Source organism: Hippocampus guttulatus, chromosome 9 (assembly GCF_054856545.1).
Source record: "Hippocampus guttulatus isolate MCC_2025c chromosome 9, RoL_Hgut_1.0, whole genome shotgun sequence".
NCBI classification, from domain to species: Eukaryota; Metazoa; Chordata; class Actinopteri; order Syngnathiformes; family Syngnathidae; genus Hippocampus; species Hippocampus guttulatus.
Window position 1 is genome coordinate 6,880,353 of NC_141269.1, and position 24,845 is coordinate 6,905,197.

Genomic DNA, 24,845 nt, shown 5'->3' on the forward strand with positions numbered 1-24,845 from the left:
GTAGCAGTCTTTTTAGTTAGTGTATTTTGGATTTCCGCAGGGGTTTTTTTTTTTTTGCTTCCACTTTGCTGTGATTGCATTTAGTTTTGGCTTTTTATTCGGCATTTATGAGTTTGGTTTTTGTTTGCAGAATTCCGTTTGGCAGCATTTTTTTACTTCGTGTTTTGTTTTGCAGTTTTTACAACTCAAAACACAGAAAGCTGGTTTCTCGACTAACACAAACACACAAGTGATCATATTTATTATATCCATTTATTTATTGCATAAAGGCATTTTATAAGGTAGAAACAGCCAAAAAATTTTGGCGACGATACAATGTGCTTATTTTTGGGCAAGAGTGTTTATGCACTGTGAGTTAGGCCAGAACAATATTTGGTGACAAATGTGCTGATTGATACTAAACAGTAAACCCGTAAACCCACCACCTGTAGAGTTGAGGTAACATCTGAAAGAGACAATACACTTATTCTTATGTCCAACATGAAACCCAGGCACCAGCATTGGATATGCACCAATAACAAAAGCATAGAAAAGTGAGAAGCAGTTCAAGCAACATTGTACGGCACATGATCAAGCCCTTAGGAGAAAATGATTTGGTCACTGAGATGAACATAAATTTAAAACCTCATTGGTTGTTGTATAAATGAATGAAAGAGCATGATATTTGTGTGCCAGCATGTTGTATACTTTGAGATTGGCAAGCCTTTTGTTGGCGCCATCTTTGCAACTGAACTGGAATCAGAATATTCCCCCTCCGCGTGTGTTATCGTTCATTCAGCTGCCTGCTCGGACACCTCGGTGGACGCCTCCAAATCCTCGTCACTCTCCAGTCCCGTGCGAGTAATGGTGCGGCGGATGTTCAAATGCACGTCTCCGCGCCTTCACAACAAAACATACGAACATGGGTCAGTATCTGACAAGTGAAATGGTTATTTCAGCAAATGCCTGGATGTGTGTACAGGTTGGCGCTAACCCATTTTAAAAAGGAACAAAATGTAAAAATGAATTAAAAGCCCCCACACCATGGAGAAATTAATCAAGTAAATCGCTAAATCTTTGTAGTTCTGAACGTGTATGAGAGCCGTTTCGTGACATTGAGGCTGATTTAAGACACCTGGCAAGTATTGTAAATCGGGACTAAATTGCGTCACGTCATCTTTTTTATTCTTTGGCTGGATTGTTGTAATGTACACTAACCTGAGCTTGCTCTTCAGACTGCTGACTTCCCTGTTCATGGCATCTGCCGACTCAGTGGCGTCTTCCAGATCCCTTTGCAGCTTCCTACGGTAAGCGTTGGCTCGCGTCACCTCCTCCTCAGCCTCCTCCAACTGGCGCTTCAGCTGACGCATGCGGTTGTTGGTCTTATCGGCCTGCAGAGACAGTTCGCAAATGTACGCAAGCGGAATTGTTGGGCGAAATTTAAAGATTTTTATTTTTTTACCCTCCCTAGGTTAGTGCTCTTTGCGGACACTGGTTGCCGATGATCCAACCTTACAGTTAAGCATCGACTTTTGAAGGTTTAAGTCGATGATCCGTTAATCACGTGTTTCTGGCATCTCTTCTTCCAATCAGCCAATTTACAGAGGACTTTCAACTTGACCATGCGCTGCCACCGCAGATTGTTTGAACATGAACTTTGCACTTCAATATAGGAAAATAAAACTAGAGATTAAAGGCAACAGTTGGACCCACGTCACGTCAAATACTACTGAACGGCACTGAAAGGGGAAGCCAAGTCAAACAAGTGCCGTGACTGGTTGATACCTAAGCAACTGTGGTGTCATCTTCAATTGACAGAAAGTGGCAAAACAGCCACCACATAAAAAGGGTTTAGAGAAAAAAAAAGGGGGGGGGGGGTAATTTTGCTGATTAGTTCATATTCCACAAAGGCATTAATCAGAATGCCATGCCGTGTAGGGCCCGATAGAACATATTGGAAATAAATGTTGAGTTGTCTTTAATCTCTAGTTTTATTTTTTGTACTATACTGATTTATTTAAAAATAATAATAATAAAGCTTTTGAGCCATTGTAACATTACAATGCCACACATACAGTCGCTGGTATGTGCAGCACATGATGGAAATAAATAACAGCGCCATCTGCTGGCAGGATGAAAATAGACGAAGGCTTACCTGGTCCTTGTATTGCTCCGCGTTGCGCCGCTCATCGTCTACCTGCAACATGATCTCCTTCAGCTTCTTCTCCGTCCTCCTGACCAGCCGGGATGCTTGTTGACGCTCCCTGAATTCCAAAAGGAACATGAATGGGGGACACGAATGAGGACAAAACCTTTGAAAGAGGTTTTCTGTCCCCAAAAGCAATAGAGACTGACTTGGACTCGATGTCGAGCTGCTCTTCCAATTGAGCAATCTTGGCCTCCAGGGAAGCAATGCTGGACTTGTACTTGGACTTGATGGTGCTCTCAAGCTCCTGTAGCTTCAGCTTCATCTCCTTGTTCTGGCGATCCAGCTGCGATCGGGTGCCCTCCAGCCGCTGGACGCTGCTGTGCTCGGCGGACAGTTCTGTGGTCAGCTGCTCCATCTAAATGAAGAAATACAAATCAATGCTCTAGGAACTTTGCCTTTTATTTCATAATTCCAAAGGAGGGATGGGCAGCGGGGGCATACCTGCAGTGTGGTTCTCTTCAGACGCTCATTGACCATCTCGGTGTTAAGTAGCTCCTCCTCCAAATCCTCCTCTAGCTGGGTTATGCGAGCCTCCAGCCTCCTTTTCTCTTCAGCCTGCAGTGAACTGAACAATAAATTGAAGGGTGAGAGTCACTTAGGTTTGCAAAATGACAGGAAGTGCCATAGTTAGAACCCTTCGATCAGAATTCATGTGAATTTACGGCAACCAGACCGGATTATTGAATGTTTGCTCTCAATGGGGATCTTAACAGTTGACGAAAACATATTTTAGCCTAACCGACTAAAATGATCACGTCAAGCCGGTACAGTTTAATCTGAAGAGGCCATTGCTTGAGCAGGTTAGCAAAAATGCTGGAGAGTAACTGCGTTTTCTTTCCACATTCTGAATGGGACCGTTATTTCTGGATGGGTTGAGTGATTGTTTTGCTACGTGAAATCTGTTCAACTTGCAAACATATACTACAAACTATTTTACAAACTGTTAACCATAACGCTGAATTGTTGACCATCAAGACAACAAGACAGTTTGACACCATCATGCATCATAAAGTTAACTTGATGACTTTTTTTTGTTTTTTGCAGGACAGCCCAGAGAGTCGAAATCGAGAAACTTATAACCGCTGACCCACAAGCAGCACGATCGCATCGTGCACGTGGGACTACAGACATTCCACCACCTGCCTCTATTTCGTGTACATTAGGGTAATTTACATTTAAAAAAAAATATTTTTTTTTTTAAACAAACGGCGTCTATCACCTACTAAAACTGATTTTTTGTCGATGACGTGAGAGGGCAATGCAAATCGAGTAGTTTTTGAATTCTGGTAGCCCTCGTGTTACAACTTACTTTTTAGCATTGCTGTTGTTAATCTCATCCTGTAGCTCGTCCCTCTCTGCCTGGATTTGTCTCTTGAGTCTCTCGGCAGTGGCGAGATCCTGTCAAAAAAGCAGAAGACAATGTTATTTGCGGTTGTATAATGCTCACCCTCGCTTGCACATAACCACACAGTCCGGTTTGCTCTGAAAAATGTGTTCCATTGCAAGGAGGTGCGCGCGTGGGGGAGGATTGCTACCTCTTGGTAGTGAAGAGCATCTGCCTCCAAGGCTTTCAGCTTCCTCTCGGTCTCCTTGGCCCCATTGACTGCCTCATCTCGGGCCATGCGCAGGTCCTCGAGCTCTCTCATTTGCTCTTTCATCTGGGCCTTGGTTAGGACATGCACAAGATTAGACAACGTGACGCTTGTGTCTTCAAAATGTGCCTCCCCCCCCCCCCCCCCAACATAAATAACTTTTACCTGCAGCCTCTTCAGCTGTTTGATGGCCTCATCTCGGCCCTTGTTTGCAACATCGATCTGCGTTTCGAGCTCTCCCAAGTCCAGCTCCAACTTCTTCTTGGAGGACAGAGCCTGAGAGCGCTGCCTGCGTTCGTCCTCCAGCTCCACTTCCATTCCGCAAACCTGAAAGGGAGGGAGGGGGAATGCGATTTAAAATAAAGTGATAACTCTTTTTATTTAACTCGTTTTATTGGAATAAGATGTTTCCATTTTTCAAATTCTTATTGTCATTGATGTATGTCCATGAAATAAAATTGAAAATGCTGATCCAGTCTTTTAATCTGATACCATTATTTGTTATAAAAAATGACACTAGTGAAATTCTCATGCTCCTTATAATGGCAGATCACTGCACGAGATGACAATTGAGAATTAACAGTGGAAAATAATTAGGAATGGGGAAATAACTGGTTTGAAAAATGTATTTTTCTTATGAGAAACAGTTCGGCATTTCAAAACGGTACCAAGTTGAAGTTAGCGGAAAGAAAATCATACATTGTGCATTTCAAATGACATGGCTCACACAACTCCAAGATTTCTCCATGGAGACCGATTGATTATCTTTGTCTTAAATCCAAACATCTGCTTTTACCGTGATCAACATGTTTGCCCATTTTCAGGAGTGTTACAGACCGAACTAGTGACCGAAACAATTTGCTTTTTTTCCGCGCTGTCGACTTGAAATGATGCCCTTTTTGAATGGAAGGACATCATTAAAAAAATAAAATAATAAAAAATAATGACTGAGTAATCAATTAAACTCAAAAGATCACGTTCAAAATCCTTAACTGCAGCCCGAGTTATTCCTATACACTTATCTAACCTCCATTCTTTAACATGATTTTCCTTTTTCAAAACCATTAGAAAAACCCCGTCATCAAATTACCTTACATGTTTTTTTTTTTAGGGGGGGGGGGGGGGGGAGAGACAGTAAATCTTCCTCACCTGTTTGACCAGCTGCTTCCTCCTCTCCTCGCCCTGCTCGTCTCTGGCCTGCAGGTCGCGGTCAAACTGGGCCTTCATGGCCTGCATGTTAACCTCCAGACGGAGTTTGGCGTCCTCGGTGGCCTGCAGCTCGTCCTCCAGCTCCTCCAGCTGAACCCTCATCTCCTCCAGCTGTTGCTCCATAGCACGCTTGGAGCGCTCCAGCTCGTGAACCTGTGCAAGACGAAGGATTGCCAGTCACAAGGATAAAACACGATCCGTCTCCTCCATCCGTCGTGTTTTCTTCCTCTTACGCTCTTGCCCACGTCATCCTTGGAGGAGACCAAGTCATCCATCTCTGCTTTGAGCAGCTTGTTGACCCGATCCACTTCGTCCTTAATGTCCGTCATGCCCTCCAGCTCGCGGGCCAGCATCAGCGCCCGCGTATCTTTCTCCCTGGCGTCGGCTTCGGCCTTGTCGCGCTCTTCGGCATACCGAATGGAGGTGTTCTTCTCCTCAGCCAGCATCTAAGTGGCGAGTGACGAATTTGTTCATACAAACCAGACGCGCGTTCCGAATCTCTCCCTGGACTGAATCAGACCTCATATTGTCCAAGTAAACTTTTTGCTCAATCAACTCTTTATGGTTTGTTGGTGCATCTGCGATACCTGGTCGAACTTCTTCTGTTTCCTGTCCAGGTTGGAGACCACCTGCCTCAGGTTGTCCTGGTCCACCATGAGGTCATCCAGCTCCTGCTGCAAACGGGTTTTGGTCTTCTCCAATTTATCGTAGGCGGCCGTCTTCTCTTCCAGCTGCTGCTGCAGCGAGTCGGCGTCACGTTGGACGCGCTTGCGACCCTCCTCCGCGCTCTCCAGGTTGGCCGTCTCCTGATCCAACTTCTTCTTCGTGTCGGCCAGCTGAGGGGCGCCAAGGTCAAGAATGAAACGCGGGCAGACGGATTAGATGACGAGAAGAATAAAGTGAAGAGTCCGTGAAGCTAACCTGGGCCTGGAGCGAGGAGACCTGCTTCTCCACGTTCCTCTTGCCCTCCTCCTCTTCCTCCAGCAACTCCCGTAGGTTGTTCTGCTCATCCTCCTGCTGCCGCAAGCGAGTGGAGATGCCCAGCTTCTGACGAGTCTCCTCTTGGAGCAACTCCTGCAATTCAAGAGAAAACAAAATTAGAGAGCGTTGTCACAGGCATGGAAGGGTTTGATCAATCTATATTGTTTTTCTTGATCATTTCATCGTCACCGTTTCTATAATATCACAAGAAACGAATCTCCAAAGATTGATCCCGTCATAATTTCTGGCAGAAATTGTGAAATAAATACGAATGTTTTGTCTAACAAGGGGTTCATTCATCGGAAAGATGTTAGTGCTAGAAGTTGACATTTTGGTGCCGGAACCAGTTTACGTATTTGAACCGATAAAGGGATTGGTGAGGGGGACTGAAAGAATGTTAGTCGAGGCAATGACATGGCATCAGTGTCACATCATTACTTTTGTCCATACCTTGTTTCAAGAATGAAGTACAGTCAAACCTCGGTTTTTGAACGTCTCGGTTTTCGACCAAAAGTTTCGAGTTTTTTATGCCTCGGATGACAAACTGAGCGCACTTGAATGCACCACTTGACTCCTCTCGCCTTCCTCGCACGAGGAAGTGACGCTTCCTCGTGTTGCTTTCCATTGTGGGCAGACGTGTTCAATAAACATTTTTATTTTAAATAAGAGCTTTTCGAACTGCCTTCTGGAACGGATTATGGACGAAAACCGAGGTTTGACTGTACCTGCTTCCAAACTTTGTTAAGAGAAAACCAGCATCACGAAGCTCAGCAGTCTAAGAATGCCCGTCCATAATCATCACCGTGCATATTTTGGGTTCGTACCTGCGCATCCTGCAGCTGAGACTCCACTGAAGAAAGGTCTTTGCTGAATTTGATATTTTTGCCCTCTGCGTCAGTCAGAAGGCTGTTGACATTGTCCAGCTCAGCCTAAACACATGGAAAACGACGGTGTGAAAATGAGTCTCTTGCGGAAAAAAAAGAAATAGATCTTTTTTTTCCCAAGATGTCCGAACCTGCATTTTGGCCATCTTGTCAGCCATCTCCTGCCTCTGCTGTTCGCTCTCTCCATATTTGACCTGAAGCTCCTGAAGTTGGGACTCTGCCTTCTTGCGACGGTGCTCGGAATCCGATTTGCCTTGCGTCAGAGTCTTGAGCTCGATCTGCACCTCATTCCATTCGCTCTCGAGTGCCTGCTTTGATTTCTCCACAGACATCTTGTTCTGTGCGCACACAAGACAATGTTCAACGCCTCATCCTGTCATTTGTAAGCAAGTGAAGGTTGCGCTCCTTACCCGCTTGGCCTGCTCCAGCTGATCATTCAGCTCGTCAAAGGCCTGGTTGTGTTTTTGTCTCATGTCAGCCATCAGCTGCTCGTGAGCCTTGGCCTCATCCTCCAGAGTCTTCTTCAGATGGGCAACCTCAGTTTCACGTTTGGACCTGGAAGGATGGAGAATGATAAGCCATTGTGAAAATGGCTTTTGTGTAGCCGGTAAAAATCTGTAACTGGACATACGGGTAGGTTTTGCTGTTCGGCAGTTTGGTGCTGCCCTTGAATGCTCTTTTTTTTTTTTTTTAATGCACAACAGCCCTTTGCTTGTGGGGATTTACAGTGTGCGGTTATTTTTTGGATTGTTCAAACCGTCTCTTATTTAAGGATGGATCTTTTATAACTGCATTGAGCATGAAATTGTGGATCACTATTGATAACTTTTGACAAAACAATGACAGTCACTTTATTAAAATAACTGGAGGTACCGTCGCTAAACTGTTTGGAGAGGGTGCGGGGGGGAGGGGTGCGTTACCTCAGCTCCTGCTGTGCTGCAGTAGAGTCCAATGTGTCCTCCAACTCCGTTTTGAGAGCTTCCAGCTCCTCACCCAGGTCCCTGCGCATCTTATCCGCCTTCTGGCGCGCCTGTCTCTCCAGCTCAAGATCCTCTTGCAGCTCTGAGATCTGAGCTTCCAGCTCCCGGATCTTCTTCTGGGCTGTGTTCTTGGCTGCGGCCTCCTCCTCGATCCTGCGGAACAGAGCGGGTGAGTATTGAGGTTGCCTGAAAGGAAGCAAGTGGAAAAAAGAAACCAACTTTGCCAGTGCAGCCAGCAGCTCCTCCTCTTTCTTGGCCAGCTGAGCTTCCAGTTCAGCGATGCGGGCGTGAAGTTCTGAAATCTGGTCATTGAGGTCTGTCGAGTCGCCTTCAAGTTTACGACGGTTCTTGTCCAGCTCCTGATGTATTTTCTCCTCCTTTCGGAGACGTTCTGAAAGTTAGGACACACAACACTTCAGATCACACATCGGTCACTGCCATGGCAATCACAGATTTTTCCTGCTCTCTGACCTCTCCCGTAAACTAGTAATTCCTCAGTCCAACTTAACACGGTGGTGCTGACCCAGATAATGAAGGGACACAGAAAAATAAATGATGCTTCTATTTTTATTTATTTTTATTTTTTTAAAGAGGGGAATTTCAAAACTTGAAAAAAAAAATTGTCAGGAAAATTTCTAAAACAAAAATAGTTTGGGGGCTTATGTTATTGGGTGCGCCAATCAGCTCCGTTTGATTTTCTGCCCCCAAAATACAATTCTCGTTTTATTATTTGTAACGGAAGGCAAAGTGATACCGTATTCTAACATACACTTGACAGATAAACAGGATTGTCAGACCACAGGAAAAATACTTGCCCTCCAAATCAGTGATCATGGCCTCATGTTTATTCTTGAGTTTCTGTAAGCTTTTAGACTTCTCCTCCTCTTCAGACAAGTTGGTTATGAACTCTGAGATCCTGTCCTCCAAAAGTTTTTTCTCCTGAAGTTGAAAAAGGGGAAAAGCACAGCTGGTTTTGGCGCAGGTGCATGGTGGCAGCGACGCCGAGTGGAGACAAGTGCAGTGGAGTGCTCGTGACCTTGTTGAGCTTGTTATTCTGGTCGTCCAGCACCATCATGTCGTCCTCAATTTTTTTCATTTTAGCATCTGTGGTGACCTTCTCCATCTGAAGCTTCTGTCTGGCTGCTTCTTCCTCATCCAGCTGCTGCTCTAGGTCCTATAAGAACAGGGGGAGGAAAAAAAAAACCAAAAAACGTTGAGCACAATGCGTTGAGAGTACATCGCGATCCCGATTCCCTTTACTGACGGTAATGTTCTGCATCAGGTTTTTTCTCTCGCTGTGCAACTGGCCCACGCGGTCCTCTTCCTCTTCCAGGCGAGCCTCAAAGTCGTGAAGGATCTCCTCCAGCTCCTGCTTCTTGCCGGCCAGACGGGCTCGCATCTCCTCAGCCTCGGCGCACAGCTCGGTCTCGGCCTGGAGCTGCTCCTGGAGGGCCAGCTTCTCGGCATTCAGCTGGCGGTTCAAAGAAAAACGACAATTGCATTATTGCTCGATCACTCGTGTTTTCTTTAAAGATCGGTACACGTTTTACAAATTCTACCAAGGTATATCGAGTTGGCAGCACAACCGTATGTTACAATTCACGTCGAGACAAGTAAGAGTGAAGGATTATAAAAAAACATTACGGACAAACGCAAGTAGAACAGAACACTATCATGAATGCACACAGCAATAGAAGCGATTACATCAGGCTCTGTTGAAACGCTAGTTTAAAGACACCTTCTCCACTTAATATAAGATCATTACTTCTTCGGGGGGGGGGGGGGGGGGTCAAAATAATTGCTTATTGCTACATCGGTGACACTGGTACCTGCTGTTGCTTGGTCTCGTATTGTTGGAGCTGCTCCTCAGCCTGCAACTGCCTCTCTTTGACTTTCTGCAGCTCGTCATCCTTGGCCACCATCTCCTCCTCCTGCCGGGTCACTTGGAGCAGCGGCTTCACCTTCACAAGAACAACCAGAAAAAAAGCTTATAGTCTGGCAATGTGTCTAAATGTATGATGCAGTAAAGTTCCGGTGAATAAATCGCGTCATACCTTGGTGAAAAGTCTCCACCATTGCCAGTTCCTGAGTTTGAGGTAAGCAGCCAAGTTCCTCTGGATAACTTTCATGGCCATCAACTGCTGCTGTCTCTTGGCAAAGGCTCTATCGTTACAAACCACAAAAAATGCACGTTTGCAGATGAGAAGTTTGTGTGATCAAGATGACAAAACTCCCTCCAGAGTGCCTCCTTACTTGCGTGCCACATATCCTCGGCACCAGGCCTGGAAACAGATGATGACGTCCGTGATCTTCATGTCTCTCTCCTCCTCCAGGTGAGCCAGCACACCGGCTCTGAAGAACACTTTACTCTGACCGATGCGGTACAGATTGGGGTCCAACTCCAGTGCCTTTATCTGAAACGGCGCAATGAAGTCCGATGAAGACGCGACCTTCCCTTTTATTCCTGGTGTGATTTATACCTCGTACCATGAGCACACAGGCTTGCTTGCCATCCATGAAACCCTTTGGGATGGCATTTGGAGTGAGGATTTCATACCTGAGAAGAGTTACACGACATTTTATTTTCCTTACTTGCGTCTCCATCCCCAAAACAAATGAACACGGGTGCACTTTGCCTCTGTCTGAACTCCTGGAAGACAATGCGGTTGGGGAAGCCCTGTCTGCAGATACGGATGCCCTCCAAGACTCCATTACACCTAAGCTGGTCCAGAACCAGGTGAGGCTCTAGTTTCCCTGCCTAAAACGAGTTGTCAGTATGTAATGACTATTTGAATGGGAGACGGAATCAAATAACAGAAATGATGTCACGCGATGCCAGCACCTTCTTCTCATGGTTGGGGATGATGCAGCGGACAAAGTTGGGGTTGGTGTTTCTGAGCGTGGCCATCAGGTTCCCCAGCTGCTCCTTGTACAGTTGGCCCACGGTGCGGAACATGCCTTTACGAGACTTGAAGGCACCGTGCATGGAATCTGACATTCCCGCTACTTTATCCAGGCCGACGATGCGGTCGACTGCGAGGACACAAAAAGGTGTCAAGGCAATGTTACGAGGGTAAAAATGGAGCTTTCCTTTGTGATATTACACCAGTTCCGGTCACCTTGCTGCTCATTTGAATGCACCCCAGATTGCTACACTGCGACATACGGAAATCTTTATTTGCAAATTCCACTCACCGTCTCTCCACAGGTCGGCTGTAAACTTGTCAGTGGACTGGTTGAGCAACGTGGCCACGCACTCATTCAGAGGATCCATGTTTTTCATCAGCCATGCGTCCGCTTTGTAGTCCACCTGTAGCAATAGAATACATCTTTCTTGATAAAGACCTGAAACTACCGTATTGGCCCGAATGTAAAACGGCCCTGATTATAAGACGACCCCCTATTTTTCAAAACTCAAGTTTGAAAAAAGAGTTTTTGAACACTAAATTAATTTTTATACAGAAAATAATTACAGTACATCTGAAACAAATGATAATATATTTGAGAGAAAAGGCACGTTATGGCTTCTGGTTTTTGAAATGTAAATGACATAACTTGTCCTCAGCTGCCGGTTAACCTGGCCGATCTTCGACCCACTTTTCTCCAGATTGTCACTACGTTTCTCCATTTATTGTCATCTCTATTATTTTCTTCTCTTTTCTTTCTTACCACTATTTTTATTTTTCTTCTTTGTGCTACCGCTATTTTTATTCTTCGTGACAGGGCTTCACTTTGGACTGGGGAGTCAAGTTCAGCATTCCGTTCAATGATATCTGGCGCCATCTAGCGTCGTGAATGGGTAGAATGTCTAGACCCCGAACAGAAGACGACCCCCACTTTTTCAGTCTTATTTCAATGCAAAAAACACTGTCTTATATTAGGGCCAATACGGTATTTCTCGACTGGAACTATATCGACAGCATTAGGCACACACAGACTTTTCAGTTACCTTCCCAGCATAGTGGATGATGCAGAAGTCAGCATCATCCTTGAGTTTCTTGGGTTTCTGTAACTTAGGATGGGTTCCCTGCTCCTGAACCACCTTCTCCACAAAGGTCTTGTCTGTGGCCTTGGGGAACCAGCACTCCTCGTCCAACAGAGACAAGATGCCAGGAGGTCCAGACTGCAATCGAGAGAGGAGTAGGTGGTGCATTAGTCTCTCGGTGAAATAAAGTGCTACTGTATGGTACACGACGAGTGATGAACATCTGAGGCGAGACGCAGTTGGAAGAATGAGATTGAATCAAAGTGTTGAAACAGAATGACTCGAATGTCCAGTCCACGGATAAAGGCGCATATGTGGAATGTCACGTGACCAACAAGAAAACCGGTTGGCAGACTTCCTGTGTATGTGTGTGCGCGCATCTGATTACATGATTCAAACCCAAACTTATATCATGATACACTTCAGCCAAATCGCCCAGCCCTAAATGTAACTCCAGTTTCTTTTCATAATGAGCCTTTGGGGCAAACGCGTCATCCTTCAGTATGTTCATCGTGCAGCTCAACAGGTGCCCACGGCGTGTGATGGCTCACGTGTTTCTCAATGAGATCGATGCAGGGCTGCAGGTCGAGGCCAAAGTCGATGAAGCTCCAGTCGATCCCTTCCCTCTGGTACTCTTCCTGCTCCAGGATGAACATGGTGTGGTTGAAGAGCTGCTGCAGCTTCTCATTGGTGTAGTTGATGCACAGCTGCTCGAACGAGTTCAGCTTCAGGGAGAAAACGTGCGCGCGTGACAATGAGGGTTTCAATTCATTCAATACCCAACGGTAACCAAGACAGCGTCAACTCACCTCAAAGATCTCAAAACCGGCAATGTCCAGGATGCCGATGAAGGAGGCTCCTTGCCTCTTGGTCTTGTCCAGAGCTTTGTTGATCCTCATGACCAACCAGCGGAACATCCTCTCATATGATGCCTTGGCCAGGGCCTCCACGGCAAATTCAGCCTGCTCCTGAGTTTGAGCCTTCTGGACGTAGTCGCGGCCCACCTAGAGAAAGAGAGAGAGCACTTTGATGCCAGGAAATGTCTATTAAGATGTCAGCATGCACAATTGGCAACCTTGATACGTGGTGACAAGATAGCTCGAGTGAAGTCTGTCACGTTGATGCCCAGCAGGTGAGACACTTTCTGTGCAGCTATGCAGTGAATAAGACGACATGTTAATCATATTTCGAGATGTGTATAAGCAAGAGAAAGGGGCAATTCGGAAAAAGTGTACCGGTGTCATCTGGCATTGATGCCTGGTCAGAGTGACGCTCTTTCTTGAAGGTCATGTTTCCCAACTGCAGCACAGCCGACACCACTTTCAACAGGCCTGAGGAGGATGTGCACAGACGGTGACGGTCTTAAAGCGCCTGCAAAGGCAATTGTCGGGCTTTCCCCGCATACCGTGCTGTAATATATTATTTAGTCACAACTATACATCGACACCAAATTTCCCTTGTGAATTTTGACAGACCACTAACAACTTTGCGTCCTCAAGAAACAGCAGTTGCAGCCCGAGTCCTGTTCCAAATGAAAGTATGCATCAACCAAAATACCCGGATGTTATTTGCATCCAAGCTTAAACCAAGGGTGCATCGCTTGAAGACTTGGGTGGGAAAATATCACAAGATGGCATTTCATGCGGCTGTCAAAACAAGTGAGTCGAGAACTAAAACATTTGAAAGTGTTGCCCCCCCCCCTCCCTATAATTTCACAGAAATGCATCAGAGCTGAGAGAGAAGTATCCAGCCATTCCAATTGCAAAGAGACTACACAGTGGCTTTTTTGGAAAGTATGTTCTTCGTAAGACCGTATTTGTAGAGTTGACGAGAAGACAGCGTTCTTGCGATTGCGAAATGGCGACTGTCATTGCTTTCATTAAGACACCAGGGAACTCTTCAATTGTGAAAAATCCAATGCAGCCTTTTAGAATACTGTAAGACAGGGTCACCAAACTACGGCCCGCGGGCCGGATCAGGCCCGCCTCCACATTTGGTCCGGCCCCCCTGAACAATACCAGAGTCTTTTGATTTATTTTTCATCTATGTATATTTGTATTTTATCATAAAATTTGGCTTTTGCAATAAAATATTCCTTAGTTATGAACCATTTTCATGATTAACTATTAGCTAGTAACAATTTCATAAACACATACAGTATAACGTGACATTTGTTCCATCCTTCTGCGGTCTGTGCCGTTATCTGGCAACCCCAGAAAAAAAAATCCTAAACCCGTCCCTCTCAAAGAGAACGTAATCATGGCGAAAAGGTGAGGTAAGAGAAAAAAACAATATTCAGAATACAGTGAATTTAACCCAAAATGGAGAAACAATTTCTTTTTTCAATGCAAAGAAAAGATTGTCTGTCTCATCTGTCGGTGGCGGTATTCAAAGAATACAATCTGCGGAGACACCATGAATCCCGTCACAACAACAAGTACGATTTTTTGCATGGGCAAATGAGAGCAGACAAACTGTCAACGCTAAAAAGAGGAACGTTAGCTCAGCAAAATACATTTGTACGCCAAGCTCAGCTGAACCAGCCATCTGTTTGGGCTAGCTTTCGGTTTGCTCAAATGATAGCAAGCAGCGGTAAGGAGAGTTTGTCAAGAAATGCATGAATGCTGTCGCAGAGGTGGTGTGTCCCGAGAAGAAAGACGTCTTTAATACCGCGAGTGTATCAAAAAAAGTTATTTGATTTAATGTGGGTTTCTGGGAAACAATACATTTTACGTCTAGGTACTCTTGCAGTCACACTTTTGCTGTTACAAACTGACCCCGGCCCCCCCATCAGAGAAGCGAAAAGTTATGTGGCCCTCACAGGAAAAGGTTTGGGGACCACTGCTGTAAGACATTGTATGATTTTTATTTTTTTTTGTTTGGGGGTGGGTGGGACTCAATTTAAAACCTACCAATTCTTTCCTCTTCTGGGATACTCATGATCTGGAAGGCCTCCATGGTCTCCGAGAACATGTCCTTGTCCTGCTGGCCCGGAATAGTCACGTTGCCATTAGACAGGAACCGATACTTGCTGTAGTCTTCCAGACACAATTCGGCTGTTCGGAGGGAATGGAGTTGATTGAGTACAGAAACCCATGAACACAAGTTCAATTGTACAGGTGATTAAAGCAGACATAATCGAGGTGGGGGTGAGGGGGTGGTGGGGGGGGGACGAGTGCTCACAGCGCAGTTTGTCTCCTGCTCCACTCAGCATGTAGTAGAAAATGTGGAAGCTTCTCTCCTCTTTGGCTTGTCTGATGGCCCGAGACTTCTCCAGCAGGTCTGGTAACGCTTGAGTCAAGGACCAACCAACACAAATTACTGTCAAATGCACCTAAACAGTCATCCACAAGAAATCAACCGGTACACACAAGAACCTCCAAATTAGGGATATGTTTTTCCATTTATTTCAGCATGGCGTTCATGTTCAAACTTCATATTGTTAGTAATTATGAGTAAAACCTCGTTTTGCTGTACTAGGTGGTACTTGGTGAAAAATGTAACGAATCATTCTATGCCAATATGCAAATAAAATGCTGCTTAAAATTTGCCTGTGACAGTTTGGCTCAACAGCAGATTATTTCAATTGAAAGATTTACGTGTGTCAGTGAGGATTTAAGATTAGCATTGAGGAAAAAAACAATGTTAGTCAAGTTAGTTTGGGTCAAAAGGATGCAAGTTTCAATGTTGGCTCCAACGATGTATCCATTCACATCAAAGTTGATTCTGATGAATTTTCCCTAAAAAGCAAAATAAATAAAAAGCTGAGGGGAAGTGTAAGTGAATTTCAGGGAAAATGTATGTCAGTCATGCTTACAAATCGAGAAGAGTTGTCATTCTTGACCGTCTTGGCGTTACCAAAGGCTTCCAGAATGGGGTTGGCCTGAAGAAGCTGCTTCTCCAGTTCCCCCTGACACACATGAGACATCATCTAGTGATTGACTTGGCATGTTAATTTATAAAAAACAAAACAAAGCTGTTTTTACATTTGGGCCTGCATTATACTAATATGCTCAAAATTTAAGTAAAAATTGCTTTAAGTCTTTCATAGTTCCATTATTTCTGGAATACATGACTGATTTGTTCAGAATTTTTACTGTAATGCCACGGGGTATTGACTTATTGGATTGGATAAGCTTTATTGTTATGCATGCACAAGTGGCATGTGGGGGGGGGGAGGGATTCCTATGTTTTTTGCATTTACCCTACATTTTCTCAATATGTTCGAACATGTTTGCAAATATGCCTCAAGGAACTTAAAGATTCCGGCCTCCCGGCCCTCACAAACACAGCACAAACGAGAATTATATCACAGAATGGATACTTGTGAATTTTAATGTTTCTTAAACTAGAATTAATACATTGCTTTGGGCACTGAAAAGGAGGCTCAACATTTTTTTTTAACGGGGCTATACCACCCCCTAGCTCTGTTGCAGTGCCATGCATGAGGTTAGAAAGCGTGCAACCACCAACCAAGGTAGGAAATGCAATGACATTGTGACAGACAAACACACGTTGCAACAGGAAAAGATGCCTGCTGGCAGGGGATCGGCAGGCTCATCTCATATGAGGTTGAACTTGTTGGCAACTTCTACCAGACATATATTGTGTACAAGTTGATTCAAGTCTGCAGCCTTTTGCTATCCCCGCCCATTTTGTATACAGGGCAAGCACTTCAATCCTGTCCCCCCCCCCCCCCTTCACTATTCCAAACACATTTTTGAGTGAGGATTCTAACATTCTTGCCCCCCCCCACCATCTCATCTTTAAAAAAAAAAATCCTCAGGCTATAATGAATTAGATGTAAATGTATTCGTACAGCCTTGGCAGAAGCCTGCTGCCAATTGTAAAAAAAGTGTCCACCGCATCTTCCCCAATCAGCCTACGAAGCACTTTCATTTTTACCAGGACAGTTTTCTACTTTTGTGCAAACAAGACAGTTGAGGTGATTTGTTAATTAAACAGCCTTGAAACAGTTAGTCATTTGAATTAACTCATTCAGTACCAACCAATTCTGGACCAAGTCTGAAAAGACGTTTAAAAACGTCTTTGGGAGTGAATGAGTTAAGAATACAGCAGAGCTGAAATTTTTACACAAGAGCATCCAATCTCATGCTCCAAGTAAACAGTTCTTGAATGACAGACAAGCTATGAAGTGAATGAAACCATTCCCGTGACAGGAGACAACAGAAGGCTCCATGTTTAAAGGGTTGCATAAGCAGACAACATGCGTACGGAGACATTAACTCACATGTGACAGAGCTGTGCTGCCCTGGAGAGACAAGGGGTAAAGGATACTACTTTAAAAATAGACACAACAAAATAAATAAATCGCACACATGAGGGGAGACATGACAAGACCTGAAAAGGAATGTGCTCAGGTCGATTAAATGATTTTTAAAAACAAAACAAACAGGAATGTGAAACAACAGGGCAAAAAAAAAAAAAACCCAAGATGGAGAAATTGAAGCTATTTGTGCAGACCTGATCCTTCTTAGACTTGAAAGATGAGGCGACAAAGGCCAGATACTGAATGACCTTCTTGGTATTCTCAGTTTTTCCTGCTCCAGACTCGCCACTAGACAAGTTAGCACAGAGAAAACATACACCTTCTTAGACTTGAAAGATGAGGCGACAAAGGCCAGATACTGAATGACCTTCTTGGTATTCTCAGTTTTTCCTGCTCCAGACTCGCCACTAGACAAGTTAGCACAGAGAAAACATACATCTAATGTTTCACATTTTCACAGTTTTTTTTTCTTCGATCTTAACATTGCAAGGATTAAAATCTTTTGTAGCGAGTCCTTTTGACGGACCAGGAGATAAGTGACTTACGTGCAAAGGATGGACTGATCCTCTCGATCTGGAGACAAGACAAACATGGATTAAATAAAACCTCAAAGGAGGCGCTAAATAATGGTGACCATCTCTAAATAGACACTATCTAAACAAAAATATTGGGACGTGTGGCCATTACACCAGCAGGAAGTGAAACTAGACGTTGGAAAGATTTTTTACTTTCTGATGGCGTGGGGCAAACCTCACTGATATTGGACCTGAGAAGGCAATGGCTGACCATCTCTGTTCTAATTCATCTCACCAAGTGTTTCATCAAGTTCCGCCACATCAAATTATTCTAAAAAGATGTCTTTCTGCACCTTGTTTTGTGTACCGTAGTGAGAAACAGTCCCCAAACTGTTGCCAAAAAGGGAACCCTACAATTGCCTCGAAAAAGTCTTGGAATTAAGATTCAACAGAAATAAAGGGTTTAGTGTTCTTCTAACACACCTGATTTCATCTGTCAGCCTATCACCATTGCAAAACGGAAGGGGGGCCCAGAACGGATCCCTGCTGCAGTCCTACCACCAACTCCCAGGCCATAAAACTCACTCCTGCTTCATATATGTCCTGTACTACACTTGTTCCTCTACCTGAACAAAGACAATGCGGCTCCTTTTAACCTTGTCCATCAACACCCTCAAGGAAAATAATGCATCTAATCTAGGCATTGTGTTTTTACAATTTCATATGTAATCGAGGTTAAAAAAGAAGCATTTTAGCAACAATCACCACGAGTCTCACCGAAACATGTAATGGATATTGCCAATAACCTCCAAAATATCCACACCCTCTCCTTTCTTCTTGCCAGTTTCCTCTCTTTGTATTCTAGCTACAGTGGCCAGGAAAATCTGCTTCTTCCTTGACAATCGTTGCAAGTTGTTTTTGGTTCAACATGCACTTAGTCTGTTTTGCGTGTCGGTGGATGTGCATAGGAGTCAATCGCCAGATTTATGGGTGCGAGTCGGCGAACTGTAATTTGTTGGCGATTGTCCAGTTCAGTCACCTTTGGCTGCATTGCTCGACAGGTTTAATATTTAGTGTGTGTGCGTGTGTGTGTATACCCTGCATCATGCTCCTGTAGGCCGTGTCGGTGATGGCATAGATGTGAGGTGGCATCTCGTGCCTCTTCTTGCCCTTGTACATGTTGATAATTTCCTCAGAGTAGATGGGTAGGAATTTGTAGGGGTTGACCACAACGCAGAAGAGCCCTGAATAGGTCTAATATGGTGGAAAAATACAAAGTCAGTGTTTAATGGTGCCGCGAAAGAAAAAATAAAACAAGTGGCTAAACCCACATAGATTAGTCCGGAGTAGTAGCGTTCTTTGAGGTTGTGCAGCACAGAGGCTTCGTTGAGGCAGGTGAGCTCGGCCATGTCCTCCACCTTGTTGAACTTGGGGGGGTTCATCTTTTGGATGTCATCCTTGTTGATCTTCACCTAAAGTTTCATGTGTGTCAGAGAAGCTTTCCACCAAGTTGCTCCATTGGTCACAGACTCAACTGGTACCTTTTTGCCCGAGTCGCTGAGCTCCACCACGCACTCCTCGCCCAGCTCCTCCTTGACGGAACCGGCCTCGAAGCCCAGTCTTTCCGAGGGGACCCACACCTGCTTCTTGCTGGCCCAGTCGGCCTGAGCCAGCGGGTTGCTCATCCCGCTGCGGTCCCCGTACAGGTACTTGTCTGCGTCACTCATGGTAGCTGTAAGGCAACACTTTTCACACTCAAAAAAAGTGGCAAAGCTAGTTTAAGGTCTCGTACTGTATGGGTACACTTAATTCAGTGTGCAACAACTGCATGCTTACAAAATGTGGATAAAATAAGTCGACCTTTCTTTTACCTCACCCCAGATTTTCACAGTAATCATCCTGGGAGGGTTTTTTTTGCGTAATCACACCGACGAAGAGAATGACGGGAAGCAACAAGTGAGCCGTAATCCGATGAGAGTCATTGCCTTTGAGGGGTTGCCAAATTTGTGGTGAAGATGTCATCACCAGACGGGTGCCGAGTGCTTTTCAACATGTTCTCTTAGCGGCGGGAGGAGCTCCGATGTTTGCATTTTATTTGAAACCATTTCAACTTTTCTAATTCGTTCTCACACAAGTGTAAAGAAATAACTGTACGGATTCTACAGATGTATTTAAATGTATCGTACAGTGTATTTATGAGCTGACAGCACAAGAAAATGCCTTCCCCCGCACAAGAATCGAAGGTGGGAAGATCTCTCATTCTCATGAGCGATCCAAATTTCACAAATTTCCAACTCGACCCTATCCTCTCCATTGCCGATTATCCCCTTCCGGTTGCTGACCTGGCATCCCGACTTACAGGAGAAAAACAAACAAACAAACATTTCCCAGGTCCCGATGGAGGAAGATAGAGAGAGGCTTTGTAGTCAGGAATGTCGGGAAGCAACAGGCCCGGGCAAGGAGAGAAATGGCATTACTCTCTCCTGGGCCACACCCAACCTTTACCAAGAAGGTAAGCAAGCATATTTGGAAGTGCTTAAAGTGGACACCACGGGCCTCAACCATTTTCTATACTTTGCGCTTCCAAAGAGTCATGGGTGAACTACTCCATCGGACCGAGCGAGAGGTTGTCGTTCTCGACACATTGACCTGTTCGCAAGCCAAATTACAGGGTGCAGCGAGACAAAGAAACGATTCCACTCGCACTAATGGACTTTTTAAGGCTTCAATCAACATGCATGTTTTCAGAATGCAGGAGGAAGATTGAGCACAAGAAGAAAACAAAAAGACGGGAAGAACATGCGAACTCTATTGGACACGTGTAGGCCGCAGCCGAGATTGGAACCCAGAGGTAGACAAATTTCCCATGAAATACAGGATTACCCAAAAGGGGGGCGGGGGGGGGGGGGGGCACTAACTTTGGCAATGTTGAAATAATCTCACATTTTTATATAATGGATGGAAACAAATCAAATTTTTCTCTTTGTTACCAGAATAAACACCTAAACTGCTCAATTCCATTGTGCTAGACTTAGTAGTTAAAAGATCATTTTAAAATGTCAACATTTTTGGGACTTAAGATTGGCTTTGGTTAATACATAGTGTAGTTCTTGTTTTTAGATTTGCTTTTTTTTTTCCCAACTACGGCGATGTGAATTCATGTTTTTATTCGGAAATGCACTCCCCCCCCCTCCCCTCCTAATGATTTCCCAAATAAAGGATCAAAGAGTTTCATCATGTGAACAACTATTGGGCGTGCAGGGCTCAGGAGCACGAGTTGTGTGCGTCTGGTCGCAAGTTCGGATAAAGGGATCAGGTCAGCGGTCATCTGTCTCCCACCTAAGTTCATTATGTGCTCAGACATGAACAATCGGTGGAGGAGGAGGAGAGGCGGCGACCATGTTTTCAGCAGATCATGCTTCACAAAGTCCAGGAATTGGTGAGAAACGAGCCGAGGTCAGCATCCCGAGTAAACAATGAGGGGCAGAGAGCATCGAGTCGGAAAACAAACAGTGTTTGATTGCATGCGTTGATTCCGCGCAATGCCTTGAGGAACACAAATACCAAAGGTACTCTGGTGACAAATCAAACAAGAACGTCAATATGGCACCTCCTCCGCTTTGATGCTCAAATCTCTCACAGCTCGTAAACCTCCGCTCACTTCTTCTTTTTGGCCGGCGCTCAAGCTTAGCTTTGCAGGCTGCTCATGTGACAACTGCTAGGGTCCGACCTTTTGGATCCATACGTGTGTCCATTTAGGGATTGGTGTGCTCAAGAGGCCTTATCTGTCGCCTCTTTAGACTGTCGAAATGTCATCAAAACCTTACATATCGTTATGGTGAACTCACACAGTAGCTTTTTTGAGAAAAAAGTTCATTATTTCAGGGAGTAATCTCTCCGCGGAGGTGTGTTGAATCCTATTTTACCATCACATACCTGGCCAAAAATGGCTCCTCTAAATTGATAAATGATATTAAACCCTCGAATGGAAATAGATAAAAGAAAGAAGAAAAAAAACTGCAAATATGAGGATGAGAAACAAGTATGCGGGGGTGCACTGTACAATTTTAAACAATTTAAAAGGGTGTATCAGTCTATGCTGGTGTGTTGAGTCCAAGTTTACCGAAATAAACAGACACCTGCCGTACATAAAAACTGATAAGTAAGCTTCACTTGAAATCAGGGCGTCTAAAAGTGTACCTGTGGTGGTCGAAAGGAAAACTATATATGGTTCATCAAGAAAAACTGCATCCAAACGCATTTTTGGTTACGCGGGTTGTATTAAAGCAAGCTTACATAATAGCTTGCGGAACCCATTTGTCAAGATGTCATGACAGCTAATGCACGCAACCATACGTACCTGCAAGAGGTGGGGCCATGAAGTAGCGGCATTGAAAGCCATCTTGGCCCAGCCATCTCTCCAATTCAACATGGCATTTTCTTGGTCAGATTCTGACAAATCTGCATCATTCTTGCAATTTTCCAGAGTCAATAGTGACAAAAGGTCTGTCAATCAGACACTGACGACGCCTATTTTGTTGGCTCAGTTTCAGACAGGCTACAGTGTACGATAAATCAGCTGCCATATGAGAATGCGGAAGCCTGTCTATGATGCGGGTCAGGTTACATCGTTTGTTTTAATTAATTAATATCCAACTTTGGATGTGACATTCACTGCCAGCTAACCGGCCGGGTGGATGCCAGAACGTCTCGCTGTTGCTGACGCCCTCGCTTGCGGCCTGGCATGCCTGACAGTGGACTTTCTTTTTCCTACAATAGCTTATTAGGTTCACCTCGCAAGAAGGAAAACAAAAAGTAAGAATAGACAGATTTACACCCAAAAATCAAGCAAATTGACCGCAACTGGTGGGTGCAAGTGATGGCCCAGTCAACGACTTGACATCACATCCACTCCTAACATAGTGCAGTGCATTAAAATTAACCGAGGGGCTATTTTGGGCAAATACGAGACTGGACACAAATAAATGGGAAAACCCGATACTTATCAAACTTTACAATGTTGCTCTTCCTTTCCCCATCAGTGCGTTAAAATGGGCCGCCAGGTCCAGTCTGAGGGTCATTTGTGGATCATAACTAGTTCTAAAAATGAAATCAAGTACTACAAAAGGAAGAACGGGGCAATTTTTTTCTTCACATTTACATACCTGTCAACTCATACGGTTTAGCCATAGTTCATACGGATTTTGTGGTGAATCTTACGTATATTGCCGTATCGCACAAATCATACGGATTCTGAACATTTCCGGGGTTTTTTTCACCAACTCCAAGTTGGTGAAAAAAGTAACGCAGGAATACAACTCTGAGCACAGTAATGCCACGTAGTAGAATGATGATTAGACATTAACCAGACATTGTATTATGGAGATCTACAATAAATATCATTGAAAATTTCGTGTTTTTTTTCTGCCGTTATTTTGACATATAAAATGCTTTGGTATGTTATAAGGATTTTTTGCTCTTTATAAGGATTTTTTTGGTAGTTTATACAGGTTGGCGCTCCAAAAGGTTGACAGGTATGCATTTAACTGTGACAGCACCTTACCCTCAAAACATTTATTTTCTCCACATCTGGTGTACACACGCGCACGCGCGCGCCGTTTAATTGCAGCCAATTAAGTCAAAAGTACCCGGCACTGAAAAACAATCAATGCTAAAAACCTGTCCACACGCGGATACAAAGGTGGCTCAACAATCAACAAACTTTAGTATGAACATACCTGAGGCGCAAATATGCATTTTGCTGCAGAAGTTAGCTTAGTTTTCTTTGACAGTCATCATTTGCATTCTGATGAACTTGAGTGGGAAACAACAAGTAGACCTGCCTGTCTGCCTGTCTGTCTGTCTGTCCGATAAACATCAAAGAGACCTACTCACGTTTTTCCTTTTAATGACATCACAAAGACAAAGGCCCAGCCTTTCAACTACCGTTCTGTCTTTCAAGTTTTTTTCAAAAAGAGAAAAGGGGGGAACGCTATATAATGTGCCAAATACTGTATCGACGCTCATTTTAGCATTGTAGAGCAAACATTTTGGCCTTTCATGGTGAGGAAAGTGCGCATGCGCAAAAATCTCGTCTCCAGATGAACAACACCTGCGTCGCAATTTAATATTTTTATCTCATGTTTACGTGACTTTTCGTTGCAACATCAAGACTATACGAGAATAAAAATACGATTTAAATGAACAAGCGGCCATACCTGGTTTTTGAGCTGCAGGAGAAGGCACTTGAGGTGAGAGCGGCTCGGCGTCTCTTTCGTGTCCGTCTTTGAGGCAGCCAAAATCGGGCTGGTGACGGATGTGGCTCCGCTGGAAGGGTGGACCCTCTTCTCCTCTCGGCTGCACGGACTCCTGCTGCGCAGAGCAAAGACGCTCTGTCGCCTCTCAGCTGCAACACTTTTATTTTTTTCCAGCAGGTGAGTTGAAAGCGACGCCCTCTTTTTTTTCCAACTGTGAGGCGTGGAGGAAATGCTCGTAAAATCTAATCTTATTGTCGCAACCACTCAAAACACATGGTCTTTTTTGTTTGTTTGTTTGTTTGTTTGAAACCAACCTAGATAAATGACCTCCATATATTTATTTATGTATTTTCATACGTGCCCCAAAAGAGAGATTTTTTACAAGAGTTTTATTTTTTCCGCAAGTGACTTGAACGCTTCGCCCCGCTTTTCATTTCACACCCTCCATCTAGAACTTGTGTTACTACTCACATATTTTTATATCATTTAGAACACGTGTATCAAAATATGTCGGGGATTTCTCAGCAGCAAAATGTTTATTGTTTTGTTTTTTAATCGAGTCCCTTTTTCACTGTCCCCACCCCTGCTTTAGGGAGTGGCGTTCAAGAGCCGCTCGTAAAATCCGTCGGTTAAAATATTTCGGTTCTCGCTCACAAAAAAAACAAACAAAAAAATTACTACATTGCCCAAATGATTAGAATCAAAAAATACAGTTACATTTCTATGTAAAATGTTTCAATTGTAAATTATTGTATTATATTATATCATATTTTATATATATATATATATATATATATATATATTAAACAACGCATTCATGAAGTATAAGCGCATTTGTGGGGTTTCTCCGCTAATGCACTTACTCCCACATTCCAAATACAAGTAGGTTTAATCAAAAATCTTAATTGTCCTTCAGTGTGAATTTGATTGTGAATGTTTATATGTCTGCCCTGCGATTGGCTGG

The 24,845-nt window shown here is 44.2% G+C and overlaps 1 protein-coding gene across 1 annotated transcript; it reads right to left on the reverse strand.

Moving 5' to 3' along the window:
- Window positions 1-233: 233 nt before the first annotated feature.
- Window positions 234-23,997, reverse strand: LOC147200103 (myosin-9-like). Its single transcript, XM_086118999.1, has 43 exons — window positions 23,843-23,997; window positions 19,166-19,356; window positions 18,956-19,096; window positions 18,722-18,878; window positions 17,655-17,682; window positions 17,304-17,397; window positions 17,071-17,091; window positions 15,637-15,729; window positions 15,499-15,559; window positions 15,003-15,104; window positions 14,732-14,875; window positions 13,055-13,150; window positions 12,895-12,971; window positions 12,629-12,823; window positions 12,371-12,544; window positions 11,784-11,957; window positions 11,030-11,144; window positions 10,677-10,867; window positions 10,471-10,592; window positions 10,322-10,391; window positions 10,088-10,248; window positions 9,889-9,997; window positions 9,664-9,795; window positions 9,099-9,305; window positions 8,871-9,008; window positions 8,650-8,773; window positions 8,054-8,225; window positions 7,775-7,987; window positions 7,265-7,409; window positions 6,986-7,192; window positions 6,795-6,899; window positions 5,911-6,063; window positions 5,577-5,825; window positions 5,223-5,435; window positions 4,930-5,142; window positions 3,946-4,107; window positions 3,724-3,852; window positions 3,498-3,586; window positions 2,630-2,753; window positions 2,335-2,543; window positions 2,135-2,243; window positions 1,198-1,370; window positions 234-879 (listed from the first exon to the last, which is right to left on the reverse strand). The coding sequence occupies exons 2-43, from the start codon at window positions 19,349-19,351 to the stop codon at window positions 771-773; spliced, it is 5,886 nt and encodes a 1,961-aa protein (XP_085975125.1). The 5' UTR covers window positions 19,352-19,356; window positions 23,843-23,997; the 3' UTR covers window positions 234-770.
- Window positions 23,998-24,845: the final 848 nt, after the last annotated feature.

Excerpts from the sequence above, each read along its gene's own strand:
- LOC147200103 (XM_086118999.1), bottom strand. The coding sequence starts at position 19,351 with ATGAGTGACGCAGACAAGTACCTGTACGGGGACCGCAGCGGGATGAGC. Across the intron at positions 15,105-15,498 it reads CGTTGGAGCCAACATTGAAA|CAGACCTGCTGGAGAAGTCT; the intron begins CTTGCATCCTTT and ends CTCAAGCGTTAC. Across the intron at positions 6,064-6,794 it reads CTCAGCTGCAGGATGCGCAG|GAGTTGCTCCAAGAGGAGAC; the intron begins GTACGAACCCAA and ends CTTGAATTGCAG.